Here is a 27,834-nt window from a genome sequence, read left to right as displayed (position 1 = left end):
CCCACCCCAACAGGCCACACGCCAGATCACCCCAAGGCGTGGCGGTGTGCGACATGGAGGCCTGCAGTGGCGGGGATGGGTGGACAGGAGGGAGGGCCGGTGACTCCCATGTGATGGAGGGTCGGCTCATCGCAGGGCTGACGCTGGCCACACGACACACACACGAGAACCACCCATGGGAACTCTGAATGTGCTCGGACACGGCACCGGTGTCGGCATCCTGGTTGTGATTTCAGGGCTGGTTGTGCAACATGTTACCGACAGCCTGAGCCACGTGTGAAGGGCTGGCTCTCTGCTATTTCCAAGACTGCAAGAAAACCTACAGTTACCTCAGTGACCACACACAACATCCTTCTTCATCAGAGATCCCATGAACTGGGGGTCCTGGGTGGTCCTTGATGCCTGGTTACAAGTGGGGACAGGGACGGGCAACCCCAGCTGGGACCCCCAAACCCAAAGGGGTGAAAACAGGACACGGCAGGGAGGAGAGGGCCAGACAGCAGGGGACACAGGATGGGGACCCACGGGACCATGACCTTGCCCTTCCCTCCAGCCAGGCAGCCTGTCCTGTCCCTAATGAAAGATGGTGAGGGAAGGGGACAGTGTTGTGTGACAGGGACAGTGTGTGGTTTGAACAGCAAGCTGTGGGGACCGTGTGTCTTGGGGGGACAGTGTGTGTGATGAGGACAGTATGTGGTTTGAATAGTAAGCAGTGGGGACAGTGAGTGTGACAGGGACACTGTGTGATGGGGACAGTGTGTTTGGGGGCACAGTGTGGTAAGAAGAGTATGTGTTTGGGGGAAAGTGTGCTGACAAGTGGTGGGGAGCCCCCGTTGGGAGTACAGTACCCCGACAGTCCCTGGGACTCCTGTCCCCTCTCCCACCTGTTCCAGCCTCCTCCCCAAGCTCTGATGCTATCACCTGCTGGTCCTGCCCACCCCGGGGTGGGGTGTGAGGCTCCTCCAGGCTGTGACCCCTTCCCTCTCCAGCCTGCACAGTCTCTGTGCCCTCCTGTGTCTCCATATCGGCCTGCTGACCCAATCCTCCCAGGGCACAAGTGCCCCTTCCAGCTTTTGAGTGGGCCCTGCACCCAGCCCACCACCCCAAGGGACGTCAGCGGGAGGGAGGGGTAAAAAGCTAGGAGGGAGGAGAAAGGAAGCCACAGAGGGTGGTGGGCAAGGAGGGGCACAGTGCATCCCCATGTTCTCTGGCGACCATCTCTGGACATGCACCCAAGCTCTTGCAGAGGAATCCCAGCTGGTGTGGCTGGGCTGGGGCGGGGGGGGGGGGGGGGGGGGTGTCTGCTGTGGTCTCCCATCCTGGAGCACACCCCCCCCCAGACTGCCCCACTGGCCCCTCCAGCCCCAGGCCTCCGAGGGCAGCATGTGACCCCGCACAGAGCCTCAGGCTTCAAAGTGCAGGGCGCCAGGGGCAGGTGCCCACCGGTCCGAGCCTTGCTGGGCGCCCGGCAGCCCCGAGCCTGACGTGACCCACGTCCCCAGCCCCGGGCCCCGCACCAGGAGACACCTGTGCGGAGGGTGCCCGCACTGCGGAGCCCACGCGGCCGCGCCCCGCCCACCAGCCGCCCACGCGGCCGCGCCGGCTCGGGGAGTGGCCCTGCGCTCACCGCCGAAGCTTCCTCTGCTCGCCCTCGCCTGCAGACACCATCTTTGATGCTCTTTTTCCACCGTTTCAGTTTTCTTTAATGTTTTCCCTTGGCAGCCGAGCCCCGAGTGTGAATGGGGCCGGGGCGGCGCCAGCTGTCGGGCCGCTCCGGGCTGAGACCCACGCACGGGGCTCGGGGTGCCGGCGTCAGCAGTTTCCTCTCCCACTTTCCATTCATCACCGCGAACCGCTTACAGCACACCCACCGCGGCCGGCGGGGCCCGACGTGTGGAGACCCCGGGCCAGGACCGCCCCCGCCCCGGGGCTGACCAGCGCTGGGGGAGCGGCTGGCGGGGGGCCGGGGAGCAGCGCGGCAGGTTAAGCCCCCAGCGCTGTATGTCCTACGGGCCGCCAGGAGGCCCCCTGAAGCTGGGGGGAGGGGGGTGCCAGACCTCCTGCAGCAGCCCCTCCCCCCTGCCCCCAACCGCAGGGTCAGGTCCCTCCGAGGCCTGGGGCAGGACCGGAGGGGAGGAGTCTCATGGAGGCCTACGTGGAAATGCCCGGACCCAGCCCCACCCAGCCCCGGGGCTCAGGCAGACCCTCAGCTGCCCCAGTGGGGTGGCCTTGCAGCCCTGGGGGCACGGGCGCACCCTTGGCAGTGGCCATGCCCCCACCCTCCCCAGCAGTGGCAGAGTGTGGTGGGTTCAAGCCCTCAAGAGCGGACAAGGTGGGCATGGGGTTGAGCCCACCCCTCACTGCAGCCCCAGGAGCCTGAACCCAGACAACCAAAATCCCAAGGGCAGGAGGATGGCTGGGGGAGGGGAGGACTGCGGGCCCAGAATCCCTCACCAGCCCCAGCAGAAAGGGGAAGAAGCCACAGCAAATGAGGGCGGGACAAATTGTTCTGATGGAGAGACCCCACAGCGGAGGAGGGGCGGCCGGGCCTCCCCCTCCTCCATCTGCCTCTGCCTCTCTCCCTCCCTCTCTCTATCTCTACCCTCTGTATTTCTATCTCTTGCCCATCCCCCTTCCCCACCCCCTACTCTGTCTCCCCCCCATCTCTCTCCCCCTCTGTCCCCCAGTCTCTCTAGGACGCCCCTCCAATCTCCACCCGCGTGGAGGAAGAGGAGGAGGAAGAGGGGGCGGGGCTGGGGCGTGTCCCTCCGTCCTAACCCGGGACAGTTTCCCTTCCGCTCACACCTCTGTCGGAGCAGGGGAGGAGGAGACTGTCAGGCGAGGCCGGCTGGCGCTCTGGGCATGGGGGCCCCACGGGCGCCCTGGCCGCTGGTCTGGGCCGTGCTGCAGCTAGGCTGGTGGCCAGGATGGCTCCTAGGTACGTGGGTCAGGTCTGGGTGGCATGGGGTCAGGGCAGGGTGGCACGGGGTCAGGTCTCAGGGAAGACCTCTCGCTCTTGGTCCCTGGCAGGTAGAAAGGAAGGGGTCTGTGCTGGCGCCTGCCTGCCTCACTTGGTGCTGAGTCCAGCCCTCGCTGATGAGCAGGCAGGAATGTCCCAGCTGTTCCTCAGCGTCCTGTGGGACAGGCTTACCACTCTGTAGGATGATAGGGCTGGGCTGACCAGAGCCCCAGACCTCAACCCAGATGCCTCATATTTTCCTGGGGATGGGACCAGCCCCCCAGGGGACTCACTGTTTCTGCAAGGCCCCAGGCTGGATGGCCAAGAGACATTTCCCTGATTATATCAGAAGTGTGACCATTCAGGTGGACACTGTTCACCTATCCAACCCACATGCTGGGGGCCTGGGGTCTCTGGACGAGACTCCTGGGTGTATAGTGCCTGGGTATGGCTGTGAGCATCCATGGCGGGTTCCGACAAAGGGGCCCTGGCCCCTAGCCCCCTTGCACAGGTCGTCTACCACCAGGCAGGCCCTGCAGGCCCCTGGTCGAAATCTGATGGTCGGAGAGAGGGGCCTGGCTGCCCTTGTCCTTGGCTACTATGCCTGGCTGGCACTGTACAGATGGGAACACTGGGGAAGGTGTGTCCCTGGGGTGGGCCCAGGGTCTCTCCTGTGGACCTCACTGGGCTGGGAGGTGTCATGGCCCCTGGAAGGACCACGACGAGGTCCCCACTGGGGCTGCCCATCCTGGAGTCTTGGTGCCTCTCCCGGGCCTGCTGGGCAATGGTGTGTACAACCAGCTGCCCTGCATTTCCTCCCCAGCCTGGCCTGGCTCTCCAGGAAGGTCTGTAGGCCACTCTTAGGATCAGCAGAGGAAACTCAGAGCTGAGGTTGGCGGTCCAAGAGCATGTGGCCAAAAGGTGCCCCTGCGGGGGAGCCCAGGCACAGAGGCAGAGGCATGGGGTCACCCCGGGAGGGAGAACCGAGGCATAAAGGGGGGCCCTGACTCACCCCTGGTGGCCCACGACCCACCAGGACCCCTTCCCAAAGCAGGGGAAGATGAGAACGAGATTCTGCAGCTGCTCTCCAGAGTCCAAGGCACCTGCTTGTGACTCAGCATGCCTCAGTTTCCCCATCTCAGCCCTGAGCACTCCACGTTGCCAATACCGTATGTCGGGTCAGCCTCCTCCTCTTCCACCAGACTGGGGCGCTCCTGGCTGCGGGGACGTTAGATTCCGAGCCATCTCTTTCCCTTCCTAATTCATTATTCACTGTACTTATTTTGGTCATTCCCATGGATGTCTCCCCCCATACCTCCCTATGTACACGTTTTTCTTGCATTTTATGGACTATCCCCTATCCTGGTGAACGAGAGTAAGGAAGAGTATAGGCTTTGGAATGGGACAGCCTTGAGTTCAAATGAAAGCATGGTTGCTGCGACCTTTGGCAAGTCATCTCATCTCACTGAGCAGCCGTGGTCTTACCTGCGGCCGGGGACACTGAGGCCTGCCTTGTACTGAGCATTCAGTCTGATCAGTTCTAAAAACTGTGAGCACAGCCCATGATATGTCTTTTGAAGCCAGATTTGTTTTAGTTACTCTTTCAACTTATAATTTTGAAAAATGTCTGAAACATACAGAAAAGTCACAAGAACATAGCAGTGAACACCATTTACCCTCAGTTGCCAGTTGACGATATTGGCACATTTGCTTCTGTTTTAATTTGCTGGGGCTGCCGGAACAAATACCAGCCCTCCGGGGGGCCTAAGACCGGGTGGGAGGTGGGAAGTCTGAGACCAGGTGTGCACGGAGCTGGTTCCCTCTGAGGCCGTGGTTGAGGGTCCCTTCCAGGCTCTCCCAGCATCTGGTGTTTGCTGACAACCCTTGGGGCTTCTTAGTTTGTGGGTGCATCACCCCATCTCTGCTCCAGCGTCACACAGCGCTCTCCCCGTACGTTGGTGTCCAAACTTCCCCCTTGTAAGGACACCAGCCATGTTGCATTAGGGACCCATGGGCTCCGGCTTATCGCAAGTAATTACATCTGCGATGATCCTATTTCTTTTTTTTTTTTTTTAAGTAGTCTCCACGCCCAACGTGGTCCTTGAACTCACGACCCCGAGATAAGAGCCCCAAGCTCTAGCAACGGAGTCAGCCAGGCGCCCCTACCCTATTTCCAAATAAGGTCACATTCCATGCAGAGCTGAAGCTAAGGGCTCCAGCATATGCACTGGGGGGCACGGGTCAGCTCACAGAGGTCAGACCTCTCTGCGAACACTAGCTTTGACCCAGTCCCTTTATTCAGATGCTCGCGAACCCCAGTCCAGCCCTCTAGCTGGATTATCTTTCCCTGACGGGGGAGCTCAGTCAAGGGCCCCCTGCCTTATCGGATGTCACGGTCCTCGTCTCCTGACTCTGACCAGACCCCAGCTCTCTCTGTCGCCACCCCTGGCATTCAGGTCGTTTTTTTCTTTTTAAAATCAAATCCAATTTTATTTTAGATATGGAATACTTAGAATTAGGAATATTTTCATTAACGTATAATTACAGTATTATATCAGTTTTAGGTGTGCGATGAAATGATTCGCTTTCAATAGCCTGTCTTCTAGCTGCTTTCAAATATGTGGTAGAGGGTTATTACCTGCAGTCACCGTGCCGTCCATCGCATCCCCGTGACTTACTCACTTGATAACTGCAGGTTTGTGCCTCCTGACCCCTTCCTTTGTTCCGCCAACACCCCCTCCCCCGCTCGGGCGACTGCTAACCTGTTCCCTGTATCCACGAGCTCGGTTTCTGTTTAACTGGTTATTCTTAGGTTCCAGCACGTGTCCTTCTCTGACTGACTGACTTCACTTAGCCTAACGCCCTCCTTGTCCACTCATGTCGTCACAAATGGCAAGATTTCATTCTTTTTATGGCCGAGTGATGCCCCATCGTGTGTCTACAGCGGGACACCTGCGTTCCTTCCATATCTTGGCTGTTGTAGATAATGTCACAGTAAACATAGGAGTGCACATGGCTTTTTTCGCATTTGCGTTTTTGTTCTCTTTGGGTAAATGCCCGGTAGTGCGATTGCTGGATCCTAGGGCAGCTCTGTGTTTGACTGTGTGAGGACCCTCCACGCTGTTCTCCACGGCGGCTGCACCCGTTGCATTCCCACCGACAGCGCACGAAGGCTCCTCTTCCTGCACACCCTCGCCAGTTTGTCGTTTCTTCTCTGAGTCTCGCCGTCCTCCCAGGTGCGCGGCCGAGTCTCATCGTGGTTCTGATCTGTGCTTCCCCGATGATCAGTGATGCTGAGCATCTTTCCACACGTCTGTTGGCCATCGGATGTCTTCTTTGGAAAAACGTCTGTTCATGTCCTCTGTGCATTCTTTAATCAGATTTGGGGTTTTTTGCTGTTGAGTTATATGAGTTCTTTACGTGTTTTGGATATTAACCCTTTATCAGATAAATGATTTACAAATACTTCCTCCCATTCTGTAGGTTGCCGTTCCATTGAGTTGATGGTTTTCCTTGCCGTGCAAAGCTTTTGAGTAGACCCATTTGTCTGTTTCCACTGTTGTGGGCGGCCCTGGCGTTCTTGAGGGGGTCCTAGCCAGGTGTGCAGGTGCGTGCCACCTGGGCGCGACATCTGTGGGAGATCACGGACGTGTGGGTCCTTTTTGCAGCACCCCTCAGGGACCCCACAGCAAGGAGGTGAAGGCATCCTGTCCTCCTCCTGATGAGTAAGAGACTTGCGGGGATTGTTGGAGCCCCGACCGTGCACCGGGTGACACTTCGAGCACCGCGGACGGGTCTTGGGTAAATCTGCTGTCAGCCGGTGGATGTCAAAGGTGTGACCTCTGGGACCGCAGCGGTCGCTGTGGGCGCTGGGCTCGCACCGCCCACCATGCAGCCTGTCCCACCATGCTGGGCTCTACCCTGAGATCTCCCCTCCCGACCCCGCCGGCGCACCGTGCTTCCTCCTCGACCCACTCCCCAAACAAAAGAGGACCCAACGACCTACAGGTGTTCCTGCTGTAGGGACAAAGCCAAGTCCCACCTACCATACTCAGAAGCGGGCTCTGCTACCAGCACTTCTCTGGGAAAGAGTTTGGGTTGACTTAAAGGTGTGTGTTTGCAGGGTCCTAGGTCCCGTCTGGCTGTCATACCTGCTCCCAGAAAGCAGAGTTCCCAGTGCCCACCTAGCCCCTCTCTCACCCCAGTGAGGTCTCGGCCCCGTGCTCCCGCTGGCCTGCTTCCCGGAGTATTCCTGAGCTCCCGCTCCAGGGAGCCCATCTTTCTCCATCTGCACAGGCCACTGAGTGCCCAGCTGGGATCCCCCCCACCGTGGCCCTGCACCCCAGCCAAACCACCAGAGCCCTCCACAGCCACGCCCTTGTGACTTCAGGGAGGTGGGTGCTGCCTGGTCAGCTCTGGGGCAGCTGTGGGGGGGAGGGCCTGCCCCTTCCCACACTCCCCACAGGGAACACTACCCTTGACCTGTCTCGGGCCAAACCCACAGCTGCTGCTGCTTCCAGCCCCTGCCCCCGAGCATGCAATGAGGCCTTGGGTGGGTGCAACAGGCACAGAGATAGGGGTGCCCTGGGGAGGGGTCCAAGAGGAAGCAAGGAAGCTGTGATGCCCAGAGGGTGTGGGGTCTCGAGGGCCACCAGCAGGCACCTGGGAGTCAGTGGGGCCTGAGCAGGACCAGGAGGCTGCCATGTAGAGACCCAGGCAGAGAGGCTAGGCTGGGTGGACAGGGGTCCAGGCAACCCAACGTGCCCTGCACACTGAATTCAGCTTCCCTGAGAGGTGCCACAAAGAGCCACCGGACAGACAAGTGCCCCAAATGGTCACAAATCCAAGAGAGAGGTGAGGCAGATGAGGGCCTGAACTGAAGTCCACTCAAGAGCTCCGGGGAGGCCTGCTCAGGGGGCCTGTGCAGGAGGGGAGGGGACGCCACGCACCACATGGACCCCCAAGGGCCACTTCTCCGGGGCCCTGATCCTGGAGGCCTCGGTGAGGGTGTGGGCCTGGGGGTGCTGCCACGCAGACTGGCGGGGCCTGGTGGGCATTTGTGAGGGGCCAGGTGCAGGCACGCTTCGGGTGGGAGCCGGGGAGGCGTGGGTCTGGGTGGGAGACACACAGACCAAGGTGGGCCCCGCAGATGCAGCAGTTCGGGGCTGAGGCTGTCTTCTGCCAAATCTGTGCTCTGCTTGCTGTTACTCACGCGACGCCTTCTTTGTAAACGTGTGTACTTCTCAAATAAACGTCTAAAGAAGACGTGCGTTAGTACCGCCAGGGAAGTCCCACTGTGGTGGGCTGCTTGTGTGTGGGTTGACACGTAATTACAAATAGGAAAGGGGCTGACCGTGGGCCCCCTAGTGTGTGGGTCACCCCTGGGACAGCCGGGGTGGGGGCCATGAGCAGATGCCCGGCTCCACAGGGCAGTGGGCCTCTGGTCATCGCAGTGTTGGGGGAGCCGAGGGGTGTGGGACGTGTTGGGTGGGCCAGGAAATGACCTCATTGGGCGACATCTCGGGTCTGGGTGTTACGTCCCGGGTGAGGAAGCCAAGGCCTGGAGCAGTGTGGCAGAGGCCCGGGAGGAGCCCATGGGTTCCAGGCAAGGCCCCCTGGCAGACGGTCAGGGCAGCTGGCTACAGACCCGGAGCCGGGTCTGGATGGAGCAGCTCGAGGTCTGGCGCGTCCTCCCTCTGAGCCTCAGTTTCCCCATGTGCCGATGAGAGATCACGGCATGGCCTCCCCGGTGAGCCGACTGCAGAGACTGGAAAGCTTGGCACGTGTGGGCTTGACCGTGGCTCCCACCCTGGGATCTTGGGAGCCTCTGACCTGTTCCTGCGTCGCCTTGACTCCATGTGGGGTGCGGCTGACCTGTCACCGGGGCCCAGATGGGAGGGGCTCCTTCCCCTGCCAAGTGTGAGCAGGTGAGGGCACGCACACTCACAGAGGTGTGTGTGTGCACGTGTCAGGGAGTCAGGCCCTTGGTGGAAGGTGCCGGGAGCCCGTCCAACGATGTGGTGATGTCCCCGGGCCAGGGTCTGGCAGCTGGGTGCTCTTGCAGGCCTTGTTTTGTGGAGTGTGAGCCAGAGCCCAGGACCTCAGGGACGATGGCCCAGCTGGCCGAGCTTGAGTGCCCAGAGTCGTGGCAGAAGACAGAGGGCCCCACACTGACCTGGTCCCAGCTCTGAGCTTGTCCTGCCAGGGGCCAAAGGCTGGAGCCTGAGCCTGCCGGATGCTGAGCTCTCCATGGGAGGCCCACACCGGCCGCCCCAGCATCCCGGATGCCCACCCCCCACCCTCACGGTGCACACAGGACCAGGCCAGCCTCCTCTGAGCCAGGGACCCAGGATGGGGGAGCTAGGAGCGTGACGGGTAGGCCTGCGGGGGACTAAGGACTTGGAGTCAGCAAGGCAGGGGTGAAGGCCCTAACCACCACTGTTTGGGGGAGAAACCGGGGACCTGGGGGTCAGAGCTGGAGCACAGCCCAGCCCTCAGGTCTTGGCACAGTCAAACCCCAGCATGGAGTTGCCTGGTGAGAAGTAAGCAGCCCGGAGAGTGGAGAGGAGGGGGTCTGGCGGGCGTCCCCACGCCCCTCCATCACGGCTGCTGGTTCTCTCCCCGCCCAGACTCCCCGGACAGGCCCTGGAGCCCCCTCACCTTCTCCCCGGCGCAGCTCGCGGTGCACGAAGGGGAGAATGCCACCTTCACCTGCAGCCTGTCCAGCATCCCTGAGAGCTTTGTGCTCAACTGGTACCGCATGAGCCCCCGTAACCAGACCGACAAACTGGCCGCCTTCCAGGAGGACCGCATCCAGCCCGGCCCCGACAGGCGCTTCCACGTCACGCGGCTGCCCAACGGGCGGGACTTCCACATGAGCATCGTGGCCACCCGGCTCAGCGACAGCGGCACCTACCTCTGCGGGGCCATCTACCTGCCCCCCAACACGCAGATCAACGAGAGTCCCCGTGCGGAGCTCACTGTGAGAGGTGCGGCCCTGGAGCCCGAGACCCGGAGTAGCAGGGTGGGGGTGGGGGCTCCGCGTCCGGCTCCGTCCACACCCGGGCCCACAGTGACCGATGGCCCCGGCTCTCAGGGATGGGAAGCACCCGCAGACCCCTGCTCCTTCAGGGAGCGCAGAGCCTGAGGGAGGGCGGCAGGCGGCCGGAGCTTCTCCGCTTCTCCGGAGAGGGTTAAGCTCAGAAGCTCAGCAGAGGTGCAGCTCCCACGAGACTGGTTAGTGCAGTCTGGACGCCAGGCCCCTCAGGACACGGAGGGGGACAGGAGGGCCCTGAGCCCCCCCCCCGCATCCCTCCCTGCATTCCCTCCCTGCGTCCCCTGTGTCCCCCTCCCTGCATCCCCTCCCTGAGTCCCCCTCCCTGTGTCCCCCTCCCTGTGTCCCCTCCCTCAGTCCCCTCCCTCAGTCCCCTGAGTCCCCTTCCTCAGTCCCCTCCCTGTGTCCCCCCATCCCTCCCTGCATTCCCTCCCTGTGTCCCCTCCCTGCATCCCCTCCCTGTGTCCCCCTCCCTGTGTCCCCTCCCTCAGCCCCCTCCCTCAGTCCCCTCTGAGTCCCCTTCCTCAGTCCCCTCCCTGTGTCCCCCCATCCCTCCCTGCATTCCCTCCCTGTGTCCCCTCCCTGTATCTTCTCCCTGCGTCCCTCCCTGTGTCCCCATTACTAAGGCCCCTCCGTGAGTCTCTGTCCTTTCGCCCCCCCAGAGAGAATCCTGGAGCCCCCCACAGAGAGCCCCAGCCCCCCACCGAGAATCACTAACCAGTTACAGGGGTTGGTCATTGGCATCACGAGCGTGCTGGTGGGTGTCCCGCTGCTGCTGCTGGTGACCTGGGTCCTGGCCGCTGCCTTCCCGAGGGCCGCTCGAGGTAAGGCCCCCGCCAAACCCCACTGCTGTCTCCTGCCTGTCAGAGCCCAAGGCACTACCCACAGCCTCACGCACCAGGGATCCCCCTCCTCCAACGTCCTCCCCGCAGCCACACTGCCCTCCCCGTCCAGTCTTGCCCCCAGTGCCCTCCACAGTGAGGACCCCTGGGGGGGGCTGGGGCTGGAGTGGGCCTCCCGGGTGTGGGGTCCCCTCCCCCTGGCACCTGCTCTAAGGAGGGGTCTGAGGGACGTGGGGAGGGGGAAGGCAGTGGCCAAGGTCACACAGAAAGGCGAGAAGCACCCCCACAGGCTGAGCCTTCTCTGCTGCTGCACCAAGGCCACTCCCAGCCCTCGGGCCACACCACAGCCCACAAGACACCAAAAATACCTCTCCCAGCTGCTGGGCTCTGCCACGGACAACCACAGCCACCAGGGTGTGAGCCCTCCCAGCCACCCCCGCTCACCCCCACTCCGCACACGCCCGACCTCCTGGCCGTCCCAGACAGCTTGGACTCAGTCAGTCACTCTGGTGACCGAGTCTGGGGCTCAACGAGGAGCCCAGAGGGGACCCAGCCCGGGGTCAGCAACTCTGCAGGTCCGGTCAAGGTATTCTGGGCCAGGCACGTAGGGGGACACATGGCCAGACAACAGGAGGCTCCACAGGGTCCCAGACAAGCCCCCCGGCAGCTGCTGGCCTCCACGATCTCCCCGTGCACAGGGCAGGGAGAGCAGTCGGGGTCTGCACCCCTGTGGCCGGTCCCCAGCGGGAGTTCACGTGTCCAGTGATTTCCCTCCTTCAGACGGGTTTGAGAATGTCCTGTGCGTCCTGGGTGCTGGCCGTGGTTAGAAGTACACGTGGCATTTCTGTGTGGGGCTTCTGTTGGAGAGATGCTCGCCACAGCTTCTCTGATGAGGCGCCCGCTGTGTGCCGTGGGTTTGCTGCCTGCCGTGGGCAGGTATCTCAGTCGGGGGTTTGCGACCAGAGACGGCAGGTGCCTGGGGCAGGAGCGCGGGGCTGGGAGCCAGCAGTCCTGTGTGGCCGCCCGCCTGGGCAACGCACGGTCCACGTCGGACCTCTGGGTGGTGAGCAGGGACTCAGGGTCCTTGCGTGGGGAGTGGGCTTAGCCAGACCGTCGGGCGGGTGAAAGGACACTCGGCCGCCCCGGGTGGGAGGTGTGGTGCCCTCCCCAAGCCCCTGAGGGGCAGAGACCCCCGCTACAAAGCCCCACTCCCACCACCTCCGTGGCCTGTGGGATGTGCTGGGCTTCTTCACTCCAGATGCGTTTCTTCGTAGGGACCTGTGCCTGTGGAAGCGAGGACGCGCCTCTGGTGAGTTTCCTTCCCTTTGCTGCCCCGGGGTGGCCCAGGAGCAGCCCTGTCCCTGAGTTTGAGCAGCGGGACACCGGGCCCCGGAAAGGCGCATGGAGCACAGGCCCTGCGCTGGCTTTGCTTTGGCCCCACGTACGCACGCGTGCAAGCGTGCCCCTGCCTGTCTGCCACCTGGAGACCACTGACGCCTCCCTCCTTCTCTCCCTGAAGAAGGAAGGACCCTCTGCGGCACCCGTGTTCACCGTGGACTACGGGGAGCTGGACTTCCAGTGGCGAGAGAAGACGCCAGAGCCCTCCGCTCCCTGTGCCCCTGAACAGACAGAGTATGCCACAATTGTCTTCCCGAGCAGACCAGGGTCCCCAGGCCGCAGAGCCTCAGCCCACAGCCCGCAGGGACCCCAGCCTCTGAGCCCTGAGGACGGACCCTGCCCCTGGCCCCTCTGACCGGCTTCCTCGGCCGGCCTGCGTCCTTCAGACCCTCCACCAGGAGCCTGGGCCGGCGCCTTCCCTGAAGGAGTGCATAGTGGGGAGGCAGGGGGGCGGCCCAGGTGCTGAGCCCCGTGACCCGGCCTGCCTGCGCCAGCCCTGCTCGGCTCTCCTCTTGACTCCCACGACCTGGGGGCAGGAGACGTCCCTGTCTGTGTGGCTGTGGTCGGGAAAGGAGATTCGCGCAGGACCCCAGGCCCAGCGCCCTGAGCTGGTCTCTCCCCTGATCTGCTGCTCTGTGCCTCCCACATGTGCCTCCGGGGGGGGGGGGGGGGGGGCTCTAGTGCTGTGGCCTCATGAGGGTCAGGCTGCGGGGTCTCTGTGGCCGCCCACTGCCTCCCAGGGAAGCTAGCTGTCTGGACACGGGGGCACAGGGACACTGGTGGAGACCCTACGTTGGAGTGGCCTGACAATGCGCCCCCAAAGCCAAGAGATTCCTCGCACACCTGGAGGGGCCCACACATGGTCTGGGGGCCTTGTGCTCCTCCAGGCCTGGGAAAGAGCTCCTGGCATGGCAGCGGCGGGGTGCCCATGGGCCGCCCTCATGCACGGCCCGGCCCACCCAGCAGCCCAGCGGGGGAGGGGAACAGGCAGAGCTGGAGTCGCTCCAGCAGAGGCCGTACTAGGGACCCCCGGGAGTTACCCTCCCCTTGGCGCCCATGCACGGTGCTATTTAAAGGGGCCTTGGCCCAGTGCACGGCAGGTGTTCCGTGGGGCAGCCTGGCCAGGGGCTCCCCAGGTGTCAGGGACTCGGCAGCGGTGTCCTGTCTCGGGTTCCACAAACACTTCAGAGCCCCTCACCTTGTTCTATTATATTATAATTAAATAATGATGAAAGCTCTAAGAGAAGCCGGAGTTCTCTCCTGCTCTTGTGGTTGTAGGGAGGGGGTAAGGTTGTGCCCAAAGATGGAGGACGCAGCCGGCCCTCCCCAGGCCTGGCCCTCACCCTCCAGGCCCTCACCTTCCCCGTCCCAGAGACACACAGAGCCTCCGAGGCCTCTCATCTCCCTTCCCCCAACGTGCACACCCCATGGCCTCCGTGGGGTGAGATCCCTACAACTTCAAGGTGCCAGTGGTGTCACCCCCAGGAAGCCCATGCCCAGCCTGCCCCCCCCCCCCCCGCCAGAGTCCCTTCCAGTCAGTGCCCTGGGCCGGGCTGCACGGGCTGAGTGAGTGGGCGACAGTGGAGAGACACGGCCCTTCCCACACACAAAGGGGACGTCTGCTCCATCCTGCAGAAGAAGACTCGGGACCGCCATGAGGGGTCCCCAACTGCAGTGACAGACAGCCCCTCGACCTTGCCCCTTCCCAGTGCGCCTTGTCCAAACCCTCAGGGGCCACACGCACAGCTGCCCCCCCACTCCCCCCCAGCCGCGCGCACACCGTGCCTGCCACACTGGGGTCCTGTCCGGGGCGGCACTGCAGGCAGAAGCCCCATGTCCAGGACGAGGGGAGGATGCCGCTTTGCTCCGGAGACAAGATCACACAGCGAGGGAACGGTGCTGGGCAAGGCTGCGGGCCAGGCTCGTGCGCCTGGAGAACCCAACGGCTTCAGCGCAGAAGCCAGGACGTAACGAGAGAACATCGTCAAGTCGCACATCTAATACTGACACCCAGAAGCGGACGGCTTTCACATATTCCAGCAGCAGCCGGTCAGAAGGAGCGGCAAAGGTTCCCCCACCCGCAACAGCAACAGAAAACATAAAACGCCCGGGCACGGGCTTAGTGAGAAACGCTCACGTCCACAGGCAGCTCGAGCACTGACACCATCGACACCACACCGGCAGAGGCCAGTTCTCCCCGCATTAACCTGTAGATGCGACACATCTCTGCAGCCGAGAGGCTCGTACGGAGAAATCAACAAGCAGGTGAGAGCCAAGGAAACCGAGAAAAGAAAGTGAAAGACAGCCGCTCTGTCAGATCTGCGACTCGCGATGGACGCGGCTCGCGCGCACCAGAGGGCCGCCGTTAGTGGGGAAAGACAGACGCGGCAATCGGTGCTGTGAAGAGCTCTCTGAAAAAGTATTAGGCAGACTCCCTCCTCATGCCGTGGACTTGCACAAATCCCAGATACAAGTACAAAACAGAAACCCCGCGAGACCCAGAAGGCAGGGGTGAGTTCCTTCACCGTGGAGCAGGAAAACCTGCCTAACGCTGGCTGGGAATCATAGCGCCATCAAAGAGAAGACGGAGACATTCAATTCTACAAATTGGGGAAAACACTTTAATGCAGCAAAAACGGTGTCAAAGCAAGCTAAGGGAAAGTATGTGTAGTGTTCCATAAAAGGTTAATACTCCAATGAGATAAAGATCTTCTACAATACAGAAAGGGCAAGGTCAGAGGCACCGTGGAAAAGTGAACAGAAGATATGATGAGGCACTTCCCCCCCACACACACGTGCATGTGCACACGCACACAGGTACACGCACATATACACGTGTGCGTGCACATGCGTGTGCACACGCACACACATGCACACGCATACACGTGCAGGGTACATATGCATGCCCGTGTGTGCGCCTACATGCGTGTGCACATGCACATATACGTGTGTGCCTGTGCAACACAAATGGGCATGCGTGTGCATAGATACATGTGCACACGTGTACGCATACACACGCCTGTGTGCACACGTGCATGCATGCAGATGCAGATGTGCGTGCACAGGCACCACGCAAACCACAAACTCCATACGTCCACACGCATACATATATTCCATGTATGTGTATACATAACACTTCAGCAACAAAAGGAGGTTCCATTTTACTCATAAGAAAAATGCAGGTTACAACTAACCTGTCCACCACGGGCAACACTCGGAACTCATGACTCTGCATTGCTGGAGAGGACGCAAGGACTGGGAGCGTGGCAGGTGGAAAGGCCAGACCGGAGAATTGAGCACTAGCTGGCAGTTAACCAAGCATTTGCCGTCGACCCACAAACCCCACCATGAAATACCTCCCAGGGGTGAGCCATGTGCCAGGGGAGGCCCCAGGGCAGGCGGCCAGAGCAGGAGGGCCTGACTCAGGCTCTGAGGGAAGAGGGTTCCTAGGATCTTGGCCCATGCTGGTCAGTGTGGGGCATGGGCAACTCACTGCCCCTGAAAGAAACCAAGATGAAGTCCTATCAAAAGACAAGGGGGCACTTTGAGCATAAAAAAATGCCAAAATTAAAAGTAAAAATCTGATTAACACATTTTGAGTATGTTTTTTAAAAACTGAGTTCATATTCTAAAAAAAAAAGACAAAAAGACAAAAATGCACACAGCAGAGAGGGCAGGAAGTGGTGGCCTCACCAAGCCACCGGCCGGGCCACCCACTGGCAGCACCGCGGCTCAGATAAGAAGCCAGGGAGCCGGGCACAGTCAGCACTTTACTGCTCACCTTCCCGGAACACGGCCTCTGCAGCCCGCCTCCACTCATTTTTTCCGTCCCCTGCTCTGCCCCAGCCCCATGTGTCAACGGCCCTGGCTGGGGCATCTCACCCACCCCCACCCACACGCCCACCCAGCGGGTCCCTCCCTGCCAGCCCCGTGCATCTCACAGAGGGTGGCAGCGGGAGGACCCGGGGTTGAGCCTGGGCTCTTCAAATGAGGCCTGAGACCCTGGCACAGGGAACCCAGAGCATAAGGCATGTGGCCACCCCAACGGCCCAGGGCCACCAGAGCCCCGCACTTGGAGCCCCTCTGCCCAGGAGGACGACCCCTCCCACTACCCGTGCTCACCCTTTCCTGATCTACAGAGCTGAAGGCCAGAGCTGGACACCTCCAGTGAGGAATCCAAGGTCATGCAGGACAGGAAGGACAAGAATCTGAGCCCTACCTGGAAATCCAAGGTGGGGGCCCTGGAGGACCAGGTGGGGGCGGTAACAAAGGTCTCCTCGCAGGAGAAAAGCACAGACCCCAGAGGGAACCTGCCTTGGGATCATGAAGGCAAAGCTGGTGGCCTGGGCCCTGGGGTCTCAGCCCCGGTAGGTTAGTCGTCTGGTGTGGACAGATACCTCTTTGAGTCTGGGTGAGGCTCCTGAGTTTTTGGAGAATTCGGGGGGAAGGGGGGCAATCAAGTGGCAGAGCCAGCAGATGTTGGCCCCAGTCACTGGAGGCCCTCTACTGTGGCTCAACTGCTCCCCTCTGTGGGGGGCGGGGGGGGTGGGGGCGTCCTGTGCCCTCTGACTCCAGTCTGGCAGCTCCTCCCCCCACTTGTGCAGTCTGCGTCCGTGGCTCCTGAACTGACTGACTCGTGGTAAGGAAGGCTGTGACATTTTCTCGAGTCCACTGGCCGCTGGACTGTGCTCAGGATCCTACGACCGTCGCTGTGCACTTCTTTCTCTCTCTCCCTACTTTCAGAGATGACAGCTACACTCTTGTGACAGTAGCAGGTCTATTTTAAAGCAGGTTCAGGTTTACGGAGCAATTGAGCAGTGATTCTCAGCTTATGTCTACACCCCCACGCCCCTCCACACTCTCCCCTGGGTTAACATCCCCCATGAGTGGGGGACAATTGTAACGGATGAGACAACGACCATACCGTATTATTAACCAAAGCCCACCGTCCACATCCGGGCTCACTCTCGGCGTCACGCACTCTGTGGGTTTGGACAAACGTACAGTGACGCGTCCCCACCATGACAGCATCACACAGGGTCGTCTCACTGCCCTAAGAGGCCTCTGCACCCCACTTGTTCATCCCTCCTCCCCATAACCTCTGGCAACCACTGATCTCTTGACCTTCTTCAAAGGCCTGCCCTTTCCAGAATGTCATGTGGATTCACACGGCTGGTAACCTTTCACGTCGTGATGCACGTTTCAGGGTCCTCCGTGGCTTCTCGGTCTGGATGGACCACAGCTCATCCATTCATCTACTAAAGGACGTCCTGATTTCTTGCAAGGTTTGGCAAGTTCGGCAAGTATGGATAAAGCCACTATAAACACCCATGTGCAGGTGCTCGTGTGGACGTGAGTTCTCAACTCATTTGGATAAATATCACGGAGCACAACTGCTGGGTCCTACGGTAAGAGGTTTTGTTGTAAAAAACCATCCAACTTGCTTCCCAACGTGGCTGCCCCTGACCTCCATCCGCGGCCGCGAGGGAGAGCCCCTGCCGCTCCCACCCTCGCCAGCAGGTGGTGCTGGCAGTGCTCGGGTTCTGGCCCTTCTCATCTGCACAGCAGCGGGATCTTCCCGTGGGCACGCGGCGGGAGCGTCTCTCCATATGCTGTTGCCAAAATACACAACTCCTAAAACTCACCAATGAGAAAACGAGAACCCAATTAAAAAGGCAAAAGCTCTACGCAGACACTCACCAAAAAGATACACAGATGGTGCAGCCACTTTGGAAGACAGGCTTGGCAAGTCCTTGCAAAGGAAACTGCCCGATACACCAGCACGTACCATCCTGCAACGTTGGACAGAATGCTCGGGGAAAGCCGTGTCACCTGAAGTTTCCCTAGTGTGCAGATTTTAAATTATGGATTCAGAGTCTCTAATAAGATTTTCCAGCTTTTCTATTTCCTCTTCAACAAGTTGCATTTTTCCAGGAATTGTGCATTTCGTCTAAAGTTTTAAGTTTATTGCCATAAAATGCCTCCTAATATCTTCTTGACGTCTTGGAACATCTGTAGGAGCCTCGTGTGCTCTCCCTTATTCGTGTGTTCCCCTTTTTTTTATCATCGGTCTCATCAGGGGTTATCCAAAAACCCGCCTGTCTCTATCCATTCCCTCTACCGTGATTTTCCCTCTAGTTTTGCTCTCGAGGGTTCTCTTCCTTCTCCTGTCCTTGGACTCCGTTCCTGTCCCTTTCTAAGGTGGGGCGTCAGCGGTGGCAGGTGGTACTCAGTGTTCACATAATTTCAAACTCTTTTCTCACTTTCAATAGAGCTTCTTCTTTGAACCAGAAGTCATTCAGAATCGTGTTTCTCCATTTTCAGACACAAGGAAGATTTTTAAATTTCCTTTCGTTTTTATTTCCAGCTCCATTTCACTGCAATTGTCAATCCTTCGAAGTCTCACTCTGCCTGGATTTCACGATCCTGCGTGACGTCAGTTTCACATCGGGTGTCTCTGGAAAGACCGTAGATTCTGCGGCTGTTTTGTGCTGTGCTCTCCATGTGTCCGTTAAGTCAAGTTTGCCAGGCACGTTGCCCAGGCCTTCTGTGTCCTCTGATTTTGTCTGTTTGCTCAGTTACTGAGAGGTGTGTCTAAAACTTTCTACAACTATGGCTCTGTTTTCTTCTCTAGGTCTGCCCACTTTCGTGTCATATTTTGAAGCATAGTGTTAGGGACATACAAGTGGGTCTGGCCGGAGAGCCCATCAGGAAGGCCGGCAGCGCTCTCGAGGCTTCCCCCCGTGGCTGGGTGGCTCGGGGCCCGCCGGCACATTCTGCAGGACCTCACCGAGAGAGAACATGCAGAAGGAGATCTCCTCATAGGAGACCCTGGCCCCACTCTCATACAGACAAGCAAAGGTCAGGGCTCCCTTGAGGGTGGGCCCGATGGATGCCAGGTCAGAGTAGCCACTGGGGCCCTCGTAGATCACCCAGGGCTCCGTCCAGCTGTGGGGGTCCAGGGGGGACCGGCTTAGATGGATTCCCATGTGGAGCCGAGCCCTGCGCCCCACCGGATGGGAATACAGCAGCCAGGTGGGGCTCCGAGACAGGGTGGCAGGGGGCCCCGGGACCCTCGGGGCCCAGGCGTCCCTGGTCCCATCGAGACCAGGCCCCAGGCCAGGCTCCTCAGAGCTGTCCCTACATCCCTGCATCCCGCCGAGCCCCTGATCCCCTTGGGTGTCTGTAGCACCCTCCTCTGAGGGTTGCTGGACTCCAGGACAGAGGCGTGGGGACCGGAGGGGGTTCCTGGCACCCGCTGACCATCTCTCATCCCTTGGCCTGCGGGAGAGTGGGGCAGGGAAGCCCAGGATGCTGCCCTGGCAGCCCCGGGCGGTCTCAGCCAGGGCAGGCACGAGCTCCCCAGGCAGGAAGGAAGCGCCCTCATCCACACTGAGCGCCTGCACGCGGCTGCCCAGGGGGCTCCGGGCATTGCAGTAGAGGACGCTGCCAGCCTGCCCGCTGTCCACCGCGGCCAGCTGGCACTCGCCCGAGCGGAGGTTGGGCACCAGGCCTCCCCGGTGCCAGGTGCGCCCGTCGTCGTCACTGTAGAAGGCAAAGGCATGGGGGCTGGTCCTGCAGATCTTGCCGAAGCACTCCCGCCGGTCCACGCGGTACGTGTACGCTGGCACCAGCAGGCGGCCTGAGCGCAGCTGGATGCCGTGGCCCGGGCCGACAGCGAACGTGGCCCAGTCTGCAGAGGAGAGGGGCTGCTGGTCATCCCAGCAGGGAGACAGCCACGGCCGCAGCTGGGCACCACCGCCCACCCTGGAGGCTGGGGAGGGTCAGCAGCCGGTGCCTCGGATTAGGGGGCAGCTCGTGAGGAAGCCACGACTGACTGTGCCCCCACCGTCCACTCCTGCTGGCCACGCTGGATCCTCCAGGGCCGGACAAGCCTCTCTCCAGCATCAACAGGAGCCGGGAGCCCAGGCAGGCTCCTTGGCCAGGTTCTCAGCTTGAGAGCAGGGAGCTAGTCCCTGAGTGTGGATGGACGGCCACCGACGGTGCTCACACTGGGCAGCCAAGAGCAGAGGGCATATGCGGACCTTCAGGGTGGGGTCAAGCCCTTGGGCCTGAGTCCCACGGAGTAGGGCCCACAGGAGCACATCATTCTTTAGCCCAGCTCTGTGTGTCCTGTCCACGCCCCAGAGCCTGCCACACCCCTCAGCTTAGATCCCACCTACAAGGGCCAGGGTGACCCCTGGGTCAGTGTCTCCACACCAGGGTTGGAGTGGCCTCAGAGGGCAGTGAGTGGTCAGGCCCTTAAGGAGCAAGCAGCAGGAGTGGAGGAAAAGCTTTAGGGTCAGGCCACCTGCCCAGCCCTGGACGTTAGGCTGGACACCCCAGGGTGGGTAAGAAGGCAGTGAGGTTGGGGTGCTGAGAAGGGGGGACCTCAGTGCTCAGACTGAGACAGCCTCAGATAAGCCTGCTTTTCAGGCCCAGTGGGGGTGACCAACACCCGTTTACAGGACTGATGGTTTGGGGGGGTGGCAGCCCCAGGAAACGGGGTGGGTGGCCCTTAGTTTTGGGGGGTGGAGTAGGCAGCCCTGTGACCTGTAGCGGGACCCTCCCCCACCCCCCACCATGCGGACCCCCGACCCAGTGCAGACCCCACCCCGCTGCGAGCCCCACCCCTCCCCTGTGAGTCCCGCCCTGCTCGCAGGCGAATGACCGGCACACCCCCCACCCACACCTCGCCTACCGTGCTCGGCGCCGCCCACCGCCTCCTCCGTGAGGTCTCTGGCCGCGCCCCAGCTGCGCCCAGCGTCCCGGCTGGTCACGCAGCAGAGGCGCGCGGCGTTCCTGCCCGTGGCGATCTGCGTGGCCTCGGGCGTGCGGCCCCGCACCGCGATGAAGAAGAGGAAGATGGTAGCCGTGCGGGCGTCAAGCACCGGGCAGGGGTTCATGGACCGGTGCTCCTCCAAGGCGGCTGTCCCCAGCACGCGCGCGGCGCCCCACTGCCCGGAGGGAGGGGGGAGGGCAGGCGGCCTCAGTTTACCTGTGCGTGCGGCGGTGCCCCGCCCAGGTCCTGCCCGCGGTGCGCGCCAGGCCACTCACCCGCACGGAGCCGCCGGCCAGCGTGCCGCTCCGCTGCACCAGGCGGTGGGCGTGGGCATCGTCGGGGCTGAGCCGCTGCTCCGCGAAGGCCAGCAGGGTGGGCGCAGGGGGCACGGGCAGCAGGGCGGGCACGCGGTACGTCAGGCCGCTCCTCTCGCGCTGGAAGAGCACGGTCCGCTCGGGGACACGCGGGGCCCCCATGGTCAGCGGGGCGGGCCCAGGGCTCCGGCGTCAGCAGACCACAGGGTCAGCGGGTGGGGCGTGCTCGCTCCCCTCCTGTCTGCCTACAATGGGGAGGGGGCTCTGCAGGTTAGGGTTAGGGTTAGCCCGTGCCTCCCTGTGACCACCTCCTCTGAGACCGGGCTATCCCAGGCTCCCCATCCCCAGACCAGGGCAGCCCCTCCCCCCGCCCTCCCTGCCACTGCACCCCGGAATGTCTGCAGTCTCCCCTTCCTCCTCTCAACCCTTCGGAGCAGGAGATGCCTGGCCAGACTCCCCTGACTCTGCCCACCCTATTTCCCAGACACCTGCCAGCAGGATGCTGGCCACATGGACCATGAGAGCCCAAAGTTTTGGATAGGCAGGGGTTCAGTTTCCCCAAATAGGGGCCCCAGGACCACAGGCCCCGCAGAAACACAAACAGACACAGCAGACGCACAACACAGAAAGTGACACAGGGAGAGACTTAGACATGAAACAGGTGCACACAGATGCGCGCACACTCCCCACGCAGAAGCCTGGGAGACCAGACACTCGCATTCCGCACACTCAGACACACGCTTCTTGGAAAAGGTGCCCTGGCTGCCGCTGCCACCATCCTTCTCAGACCTGGGGGTTGTGGGATTCTTGGGAGTGGCCAGGAGGGATGGGGACAGGGGCAGGGAGAGTGGCCTGCTGAAACCAAGAGGGGGGTGCCAGTGGGTCTCCTGCAGAGAAGGGGCCTGAAGTCCAGGTCCTAGCAGGACATCTGCGGGCGCCGGGGACCAACCACCCTGCCCCTTGGGCTCCTGAGCAAAGCTGGGGGTCACGGGAGGTCTAGCAGAGCCACCCCACCCACAGGTGCCCCAAATGGCTCCCACATGTGCCTCGAGAGAGCTAAAGGCAGTGGAGGCCAGAGGAGCAGTGAGAGGGACCCCAAGGAGGCCAAAGAGGTCATCCACCCTGCTGTCCTACCCCACCCCCTCTTGGCAGAAAGGGGGGCCAAGCCAGCTCTAATTGGTGCACGGGGGCTGCCCTTGGAAAGCAGCTGCTCCCCAGAGTGATGGGAAGAAGACACACACCCCCGTGTCTGAGCCGAGCCATCCCTTGAATGCGCCCCACAAGCTTCTGCACACAGAGGCCAGAAGCCAGGCTGGGGGAGGGTGTGCTGAGCCTGGGGGCTTCCTGGAGCCAAGGCTAAGAGGGGAGGGGGAAGGGCCGAGAGGAGGCGGCATTCCAGGCACCAGGGGAGCCCTGTCTGGAAGGACCCCGGGGGAGATTCAAGCCCTCTGCACTGCAGCCTCTCTTCCACAACCCAGGCCCCACCTTCTCCTGCCCCTGCATCCCGTGCCCCACACAGCCCCACTCCCTGAACCTGGTCGCCCGGCCCCCTTACCGCAAGTCAGGCCTCCTGTAGGGGTGACTGATGGGGAGGGACCTAAGGCGGCTTTTCTGGAGGTAGCCTCACTCCCTGCAGTATGCACAAAGGCAAATGTGGGCTGGGCCAGCCCCCGAGGGACGTGCATGAGGGAGGCCGTGGTGGTCCAGGGGCCACAGGCAGTGGAGGGCGAGGGTGCCACGTGCCGGACTTCGAGCGGCAGAGCCGGTGGCCAGGCACTGGACAGTGACTAGCGCACGGCACCGAGGGGAGGAGGAGGCAGGGAGGAGGGGGAGCGCAGGACGCCTCACATCATACTCCGGGGCATCGCTCTCAGGGGTCAACCCCTGCACACGGCACAGCCAGCGCGTGTCTGAGGAGACGGTCGGGATGGGCACCCCTAAACGACAGTGGCCTTGCTCAGACCCACGGGAGGGTGCGCTGGCTGGCTCTGCCTCCACCCCCGACGGCACCGAAACACACAGACACCTCCACCTCAGTCCACTCTGCCCACGGCCACCTGCCGCTGAAGGGCTCTCGTGGCAGCACACTGGCCCACGCCACTGCCGCTGAGTCCAGCAGACCCCCTGCCAACCTCAGGCCTGCCCCCCCCCCCCCCGACAGCCTCTGGGGTTTTGAGAACAGCTTCCTGTGTCTGGAAGCCCTTGGGCCCCACCCCCATCTGCCTCCAAAGGGCAATTGTGCCCCAGCGGGAAGCAGGTGCAGCTGCCACTTGTCGCTCCAGGCTGAATGGACACAAGGGGACATTCTCTGCACTTGGCTTACTCCCCAGGGCTGGAGACCACCTGGATGGGTGTCGGTGAGAGCAGGGGGTCTGGGCCCACCCCAGCCCCAGCCCGCCAAGCTGCACAGACCAGCTGCTCACTCTGCCGGCTGCCCCAAGCAGGGCGAGGGCACCCAGCACCATCCTTGCCCAGGCCCCAGGTCTCTGCAGAGCCCCGAAGTCCCGGGGAGACCCCCTCAATCTAAGAGGAAGAGCAGAGCCTCATGGGCAGCTGGCCCAGTTGGGCTAAATCAGCAGGGTCCAGGGGTTTCGCTTGACCAGGGATAGGATGGCTGTGTCCCAGCATCCTGTCCGGGCTCCACCCTGGAGTCCTCCGGACAGCCCAGGTCCCCTCCACACCTCCAACAAGCACAGCTCCAGTCCTCTGGCCTCCGGACAGCCCAGGTCTCCCCCCCCCACCGCCCCCCACACCCTCCGCCGAGCACAGCTCCTGTCCTCTGGCCCGGGATCCCAGCCTGCTGCAGGGCACTTAAAGGCATGCATAGAACGAGCAAAGGGCTTTGCATACAAGTTGGGCAGAGGGGATCTTGGCTCTTTCACTTTGGGTAGGGTCTCCAGTCTGACCTGAGCGTCCCGTGCCGTGTCAGGGGCCAGGACTCAGTTACAAAGCTTGGGCCTAGTGGAGCAGTGCCCACATGCCCGTCAGCTCCCACAGGCCCAGCCCAGTGTATATCACCCACCCTCTCAATCTACCCCTGGGGCCCTTTGGCACCCCTGCCCCTTGGACCGGGCAATGATCCCACTGGGGGCATCCATGTGGAGCATCGGGCTGGACGGCCCTCAGTCCACGCATCCCGCCCTGGGCAGCCAGGGAGGACAGAGGAGCTCATTTCTGGCCCTCAGGGTCTGGGGTTCAGGTGAGCAGGGAGGGAACTCACCGGGCACCACAGGGAGGCTGCAGAGCTGGCTATGGGGCAGCGGCAGGAGCGCCTGCTTCTCTGGCCCAGTGAGCAGGGCAGACACAAGGGCCCGCTGTGTGGGCGGGAGCCAGAGCTGGCGGGATCCCAGGGCTGCGTCAGGACCCAGGCCCGGGACCCTCCTGCCAGCTGTGGGGCTGTAGTGCGGCACAGACAGAGGGCGGGGCGGCACGCTGGGGAGGGGCCCAGCACCATGACAGGGCCACACAGGGCTCCTCTCTCCACCCCAGGGTGCTTGGGGTCTGGGGGCTCGCCCTCCCACGAGGCTGTGCTGGGGGAGCCTGCTGCAAGGGGCCACAGCTGACCTCTGAGGGGCACACACATAGGCACTGCCCCAAGCCTCCTCCAGAGACACCCTCCCACGAAACCCAAGTGAGCACTCAGACTCCTGGTGAGGCTCCTTGGCCTTCTCACCACAGCCTTGATGTCCAGCTGCCCCACCCCTGACCCCCAGGATGCCGGCCCCTTTGGCTCTCCCTGGGCTCCAGCCCCATGTCCATGCTAGGCCGCCAGCTCAGACTTGGGGGGCCAGAACCCCACCCCCTTCCTAGCCCCAGCCGCCTTGTCAGTGCTCCTGCCAGCTGGCCCTTTCACCAGTGACCATGTCCCAGTGACCGCTGCCCAGGCCAGGGCCTCAGGGGAGCCCTCAGCATCCCAGCCCTATCAGTGAAAAGGGCTCTCTGAAGGTCCATCCCCCTCAGGGGCTCCCTGGGCCCCACCCGCACCAGCAGGACCCCACACGATAGACCCCAAAACCTGACCTTTACTGCCCACCTGCTTGTACCCACTGGCCTTCATCCCACATTCTTCCTGAAGCTCTTCTTTCCAGCTGATCTCTTAACTCAGGCAAAGACCCGACAGGTAAAGCATCCCGTGATGGACACTGAAGCAGATCCCCCGGCGCCCCCCGCCCCCGGGCAATGACAACTGCCTGGATCACACGGACCAGTGGAAGCTCAACCCCCGACTCACGGACTCACGCCTGTGCGGATGGACCACGGAGCGGCCGACAGTCGCCCTGACCTCATTATAACACGGAGACCTCTGCCCAAGGAGGAGCACGAGCCTTTCCTTAAGGCACATGCGTGACTTTGTGCCCACCTCTACATACAACAATGAGGCTCCCCTTTCCGAGTATTCACCCTCACCCTAAATAAAAGGAATCCATCCACCCTTGCTTGGGGTCATGGCTTTGGAAGTTATTCCCCCGTGAGGAGGTTGTGGGATATCGGTGAGGTTCAGTGGGGTGGGGTCCGGAGCCACGACCAAGAAAGAATTCTTGAGATGTCTTTGGTGGTTTACTAAAGCTCGGGGAGCAGGACCCGTGGGCAGAAAGAGCTGCTGCCCCGGGTTGGGAGGGGGGCTGATTATACACTACGGGGTTGGGGGAGTATAAGGAAACAGGGAGGTTGAGAAAGTACTTTCATATGTTAAAGAAGACTCACAGGATACAGGAGGCCTGGCCATCTCAGGTTAAGGTTGTTGACCCCTCTAGCAGGGCATTACCCTGAAGGTAGTTGGGAACTTCCTGGAGCCTGCAGATTGTAAGGACATTTAACTGTACCTACATTCCCTTCCGGAAGCTGGGTTACTGATAGAGATACTTTGTTCTTGTACATCCGCTAAGACATTTGTAAACCGAGGGAGGCTCCAGACTTGCAGGACTGTGGTCTCTATGGGTTAACTGTTTCTTTGTCCTTTAGGGCAGCCAGGAGTGCCTGAGGAATGTCCCGTACATCCCATGGGGGGGGGGTCAGTTTCTGCTCTGTCCTCAGCAGGCCCTCTGTTCCCTCGTCACTGGGATCTCCTTATTTGCTGCAAATCCAGTTTCCTTTGTGGGACAGCTCACCAGGTGCGGTTTCTGTGTGTGACTCACCGAGGAGGGAACTCAGGTCCGTTCCGTTCCAACAGGACGTAGATGGGAAACAGGGCTCTGGGGAAATGACGACTTCCTATGACGAAACCACCTGTGTCTTCAGGTCCTCGGGGGAGCCAGAGAGGGGATGGATGGGAGCCCGGGGCTCTGCCGCAGAAGGAACGGGGGCGACTGTGGGAAGGAGTCCGCACTGGTGTGGGAAACAAGGGCAAACGAAAAACTGAATGTCCTTACTGCCTACAGCCCATCGACACGTCCTTGAGTCAGGCAGACTGCCTTCCCCTGGGAGCTCAGCGGCCTCCCTGTGGACACTTCGCCGAGGGCAAAAGGCAGATTTAGCCCCCCAGGATCCTGTGAGTCTCCTTTAAAGATGTAGAAATTCCCTTGGAAACCTCCTTTCTCTCTACTCCCTAAGGTACGAGTCGGCAATCATCCCCCAAGCTGTGGGTCCCTGATACACACCTGGAGGGTCTCATGACTCGGGTCTTGTTAGACGGTGATAAATGACCTTTTCCCAACAAGGTCCTGGAAACCTTGCTTCCAAATTCCTTAGAGACGTACGCTCTCCCTAACCCCCTCCCGACGGGAAGTATAGGATGGGCCGCTCCCCGTGACCCCGGGCAGCTCTTTCTGCCCACAGGTCCTGTCCTCCTGCTTTAATCAAATCACCCTTTTGCACCGAAGATGTCTCAGGAATTCTTTCGTAGCTGTTCACTCCAGACCCCAACATTTCCACATCAAACACAATCCCCCCACTTCTCAGGGCCTCACCCAAACCATCTGCCCTCCCCTGTCCCCCACGTCCGGACCCAGTGCAGTCTGATGGGTCCCCTGCTGAGCTTCCAAGCCCCCAAATTACCAGTGCAAAGCCCCCGTGTCCAGGTAGGGCTGTCTAAGCAAGATGCCCACCGGGGCCATGGAAGGAGGCGGCCCACACACGGGCCTCATTCCCTCTGCTTAGGGATTTGGGGGTTGGGTTTGTTTGTTTTTTCATTTTTAACAACACCGAGAAATGCTTAATAAATAATTTATCATTTGAAAAACTTTCATTCATAGAAGCTTTCAACAATATGGTGAAAAAAATTTATAAGTAAGCTATTGATAACCTTTCATGCCTATTAATCTAGGAACTAGCTGTTTGTCCTGTGTTACAATTACATTTCCTCTACAAACAGGATAAGAGATCTGTGGGTTTTGTTTTGTTTTTTGCTTTCTTGTTGAAGTGTAGCTGACATATGACATGATATTAGTTTCAGGGGAGAACATAGTGACTCAACAGTTAGGTGCATCACGAAATGCCCCCCGCAACGAGTGGTCACCATCTGTCTGCACACAGGACCGCTGCAAAGT

At 61.0% G+C, this 27,834-nt stretch overlaps 2 protein-coding genes across 2 annotated transcripts; one reads left to right on the top strand and one right to left on the bottom strand.

Moving 5' to 3' along the window:
• The first annotated feature begins 2,862 nt into the window (after positions 1 to 2,862).
• On the top strand, positions 2,863 to 12,795 carry PDCD1 (programmed cell death 1). The gene is made up of 5 exons (XM_026490766.3): positions 2,863 to 2,938; positions 9,589 to 9,948; positions 10,676 to 10,837; positions 12,130 to 12,164; positions 12,375 to 12,795. Exons 1-5 carry the CDS (start codon positions 2,863 to 2,865, stop codon positions 12,606 to 12,608), a joined length of 867 nt encoding a protein of 288 aa, XP_026346551.1. The 3' UTR covers positions 12,609 to 12,795.
• Positions 12,796 to 18,960: 6,165 nt separating this feature from the next.
• Positions 18,961 to 21,511, bottom strand: NEU4 (neuraminidase 4). Its single transcript, XM_026489902.2, has 3 exons — positions 21,311 to 21,511; positions 20,955 to 21,210; positions 18,961 to 19,946 (listed from the first exon to the last, which is right to left on the bottom strand). Exons 1-3 carry the CDS (start codon positions 21,509 to 21,511, stop codon positions 18,961 to 18,963), a joined length of 1,443 nt encoding a protein of 480 aa, XP_026345687.2.
• Positions 21,512 to 27,834: the final 6,323 nt, after the last annotated feature.

This window comes from Ursus arctos, unplaced genomic scaffold (genome assembly GCF_023065955.2).
Source record: "Ursus arctos isolate Adak ecotype North America unplaced genomic scaffold, UrsArc2.0 scaffold_1, whole genome shotgun sequence".
Lineage (NCBI taxonomy): Eukaryota > Metazoa > Chordata > Mammalia > Carnivora > Ursidae > Ursus > Ursus arctos.
The sequence above is the reverse complement of the archived record's forward strand: the minus strand, read 5'-3'. Positions and strand labels throughout refer to the sequence as shown.